Raw genomic sequence first — 4,529 nt, forward strand, 5'->3', positions numbered from 1 at the left:
AATAAGCTAATGAGGAAAAAATTACAAGGAACTAAATACTTTAAACCCTTTTCCAAATTAAGTACAACAAAGTGAAAGGATCAGCTCTTACTTTGCAATCAAGGTATTATTTATGGCAATTTAGCTTTTTGTAGATTAAGCTTGGATACAGTGCTGCTGGAAACACATCTGGTTTACTCCTAGGGCTTCTCATCAGTTTCTCTGTCAGCCTCAGCTAGCCAGACAAAAAGCAGGAGGAGTTCTATGCAGTCCCAAGCCCACGTGCACACAGGGCTCTTGTGAAACTCCCAAGGATTTGTCCCAGCACCAGGTGGTTGGACCGTGACCATCAGCAATGGGCCTCAGCCCAAAGTGCTGGCGCCAGAGCTGAGCTACTGTATCTTCAGAGCAGAAAACAAATCTTCCAAGAATGAGAGGCAACATTTTGTGGGAGTAAAAGGGAAAAAAAAATCAATAAAGATTTCAGCTATATGTCTGAGTACAACCTCCATGTGAACACGGGTGGGAAGAGGAGGCTCATAGTGGAACCCTGTGTTTGCAAGGTGAAACACGCAGGCACACAAGGTCATAGAGAGGCATTGACTTGGCAGAGAGCCTGTTTGTCCCCCTTCCAGCAACGAGGTGACTGTCCCAGGGATGTGATTGTCCCATCCACCTCCAGAGTTATCTTTGATGGCTCGGGGAAATAACCCTGCAGGCTCGAGGGAAGGAGGGAGATAGAGGATGAGTACACAGAGAATCCACTCTAGCAGACTCTTCACTTACCCACCTCTGCCCATCAAGCAAAACACCACAGGGCTGCCAGGAACCACACTGCTGTGCAGGGACAAAATGCACCCACAACTATGACATTCATGTGCTTTTTTTGCAGTATGTCCCCTACACCCCTTGCAGAGTTGGTAACATTTGAGTTTTACAACAGCTTGCCAAAATATGTGAAACGTTAAGATTGTCCATGTCATTTGTCCAATTCAGCCCCCAGCTGCCTTTCTGCTTTTCCTACAGATTAATAAAAATGATAAATCACGTTAAAGAAAAAAAAGGGGGAGGAGAGGGTTGCAAAGTTTGGTTAAACTCAAATATACCAGTTCAGGGAGGAAAGAGCTGAAGATGAAATGGTTCTGGGAAGACATCCAGCCTTCCACCCAGCCATGTCATGCTGCTGCTTACAAACTCTCTGCTTTCAAGGAGATACAGTAGGTAAAACAGTCACAAACTATATTAGCTTTTTTATGAGTGTTGATTTTTCCAACCCCCGTGCTGGCTGCCTGCCTCAGTGTCCTGTCCTTTGAACCCGCACAGAGTAAATAGGTGTAACTACTGTGGCTCTGCAGCAGGAGATATGTCCCTGAAGAGCAGCATGTGGAAGGGTCAGCACGTTTGGGATGGAAAAAGCTGAGGGAGGAGAAAAACAAAAACCAGGAAAGCCTTAGAGGAAAATCTTGTGAATTCAAAAGGTCTCCAAAACTTAGAGGTAAACACACAGGTAGTGTTTTTTCTGAGGACAGATGCAGAAGGACATTGACAGGGACGTGACAGCCTTCAATACCCCAGCAATACTGGAGCACAAGAGACTGAACTGGAGCACCTGGAGCTTGGCAGGAGGTGAGGAATACACGAGCAGGGCCTCAGAGGGTGTTGCCCTCTAGCAGAGACTGTATTTTCTGTTATTTAAATGTAACTGACCATGAGATTCACCTTTCTTCATTCCCCCTCCCTCAGCAGAAACACTTATTGTGCTTAACCACCCAAGACTAGGGGCTGCAATATCTCATCAAAAGCAGCTTTAAGGTTGGCTTGGATCAGCACACTGGGATTGCAAAAGGTGTTTCACCCTTTCCTCTGCCCACTTAACCAAGTGCTCCTCTCTCTCTTCCTCACTCCTCTGACCCCTTGTTCTATCCCCCGTCCCTCTATTTTTCCTAGTTGTAATGTGTTAAAATACAATGAAAGTACCAGCGGTGCTTATCTGATGCATGGGGGCAAGAGATTGGAAGAGCGAGCTGGCGAGCAGCCAGCAGCTAATAGCAGCATAAAAGCAATTTGATGGGGAAAAAAAATAAAGAATTAACATGCTAATTGTCAGGCTGGAGAGGGTGCTGGGCACCATACAGAACAAGGGGAAGGAAAAAAAAGTCATTTTCTGATTATTCTAGATGTTAACAATAAAGGTCTGAGGGAGCAAAAAAGGGTTTGAGACAACTCTCTTCTTTTTGTCCCGTTCTCCGCTACCCTCCCCCCCCCAGCTCAAAACCTCTCACCAGAGCCTCAGGCACTCACAGGGATTTATTTATCAGAAGATCTCTTCCTTTTTAGCATCCTGTCACTGCCAGATGCACCACAGGCTGCAGAGCTGGTCGGCACCACCACGCAGTTCTCCCCTTCCCACGGTGGCAAGTGATGCTGCAGTGGAGCTTCTGGTGAGAGGGGGAAAAGTCATGTTTGACAGAACCCCGCACAATCCTACCTCACAGCTCAGCTGAGCCGAGGGCAGAGAGGAGGTTTCCAAAGAACTAACCTCCCTTCCATTTACAGGGAGGATTTTTTTTTTTGGTGTTTCTTTTTTAAACAAAGGAACATTGATCTATTTTTTACTTTTTTTTTACATTTGTGTTCTCTGAAAGCAATCGAAAGGAGTGCCTGGAAAGCTCAAGCAGAAAGCTCAGCCTTTTAACGTTGGCTCAACGGCACACTGTTAACTGGGATTAATAAAGTCAACTAATGCTTCACAGCAACAGGATTTCAGCAGCACGGAGCCTCCCAAGGCAGAGAATCTCGACCACAAATTCAGCAGGATGCCAAAGCAGCAGCCGCCTGTCCCCACAGATGGCATCTAACCCCGGATTTGTGTGCATCCCACTCCTGAAAAACAGCTGGAAATCCCTCGTGCCTTGCCTTCCCATCCAGTGAGTGCTGCCAGCCTCAGCCTCGGCTTTTCTCTGCCCAAGAACCTTTTCCCTCACTGGTGGAGTGGGGCTCCTGGAGCCCTCAGCCCATCCCGGCAGAGCAGCAGATGATCCAGTGCTTTTCCCCAAAAGAGGTGTGCTGGGGGGACCAGAGCCAGGACACAAGGTACCTCTATCATTTTTGATTAATATTTGTGGATGAATGCTGTAAATATGAGCCAAGAAGATTTAAAAGAAAGTCATTGAGCCATGAAAGAGAATTAATTTGCTTTTAGACAAAATGCGGCTGTTTTTCAGCCTGTTACAAGCAGGAACATTATTTCTGTCTTATGCCAAAGACTGACTGTGTTTGTTCTCCTGCTCTACTTCTACCTTGGAGGAAATTTAAGCAAGAACATGTATAGTGAATTACTCAATTCAACCAGTGCCACTGAAGCTCACCTAATCATTCAGACCAACACACCCTACCTGAGCGGCACGCCGAGACCCGTGAGCTCCTCTGCTTTTTACGTGTCGACAGCCAGGGTCTTAAAAGAAGGGGAAATAAATAAGCCAGACCTGGTGACTTACGTCATTCTGTTTTTCTTTCTGCTCTTGACTGTGACACTCATTGTGCTCTTCATAAACTGCCAGCTGAAAAATTCTTTTTTTGCTACTCTTCCTTACGACAGATCGCTCAGAGAAGCGAGGAACCCGTGGAGGACACAAGCTGTCTGACACTAGAAAGCAACTATGTCTCACGACAGTAGCAGGCACCAGAAGCACTCTGCAGTGAGGCGTTAATGCCCTGTGCCGGTGAGAGGCTGTGACCCTCCTCAGAGGCACGGGCTGCGTAGCGGGAAAAGGCTGCTGAGAAACATGCTGTATGCAAATCGGAGTAGCTGTAAATAAAAAGCTCTGTTATGAACTAAAGAGAGACTGCTTTTGCAAATTTATACAGTTTTGTGGAGAAAAAAATCCAACAACAAAACTGCCCCAGGATTCCAGACTAAGCTCTATATGTATGCAAATGTCATCATCCACCCATTCAGTGTCCGTACAAGGATATTTGCATTGCCAACAATCTCTGATTTGGGCATCTGGTGGAGCTTGCTACTCATGTTTATGAAACCATAGCATCCAATGTAAAAAATATGGTATATTTACCTAAAGGCTCCACACTGAGGATCCAAGTTTACTTTCCAGACCCATTTCTCTCAACTGCTGCTGAAACTGTGTGATAATGCAGTGAGAGTCCTGCCAGGCAGGAGGAGAAAACAAAAAAACGTTGATTTGGACTTTTGATTGTGACACTGTTTAGGGTGGTTTTGATGTCTGACTGCATCGTCGATCGGGTTTTAAGTGACCAGTTCTGTGAAACACTAAATAACTAAAGGAATTTGTTTCCAACTTTCTTAAGCTATGAAGGAAATTATTTACCGTGGCATGGAATCAAAATAATCAGCATGGGGAGAAGGAAGGAGAGAAAATAAACATCATCGATAGTTTGTAAAGTAACAAAAGTGGAGAGCAGACTTCTCTGAGTTCAGTACGCAAAGCAGACAACTGCTGAAAGCCATAACCACAGTTTTATAGGCACAGTTGCTTTAATGCACACTATCCCCACTCCTTGCTTTTTAGATA

General features: G+C 45.5%; 1 protein-coding gene across 1 annotated transcript; it reads left to right on the top strand.

Annotated features, from left to right (window-relative positions):
• Positions 1–3,302: 3,302 nt before the first annotated feature.
• SMIM32 (small integral membrane protein 32) lies at positions 3,303–3,623 on the top strand. The gene has a single exon (XM_062002180.1). It carries the CDS (start codon positions 3,303–3,305, stop codon positions 3,621–3,623), a length of 321 nt encoding a protein of 106 aa, XP_061858164.1.
• The last annotated feature ends 906 nt before the right edge of the window (positions 3,624–4,529 follow it).

This window comes from Colius striatus, chromosome 9 (genome assembly GCF_028858725.1).
Source record: "Colius striatus isolate bColStr4 chromosome 9, bColStr4.1.hap1, whole genome shotgun sequence".
NCBI lineage: Eukaryota > Metazoa > Chordata > Aves > Coliiformes > Coliidae > Colius > Colius striatus.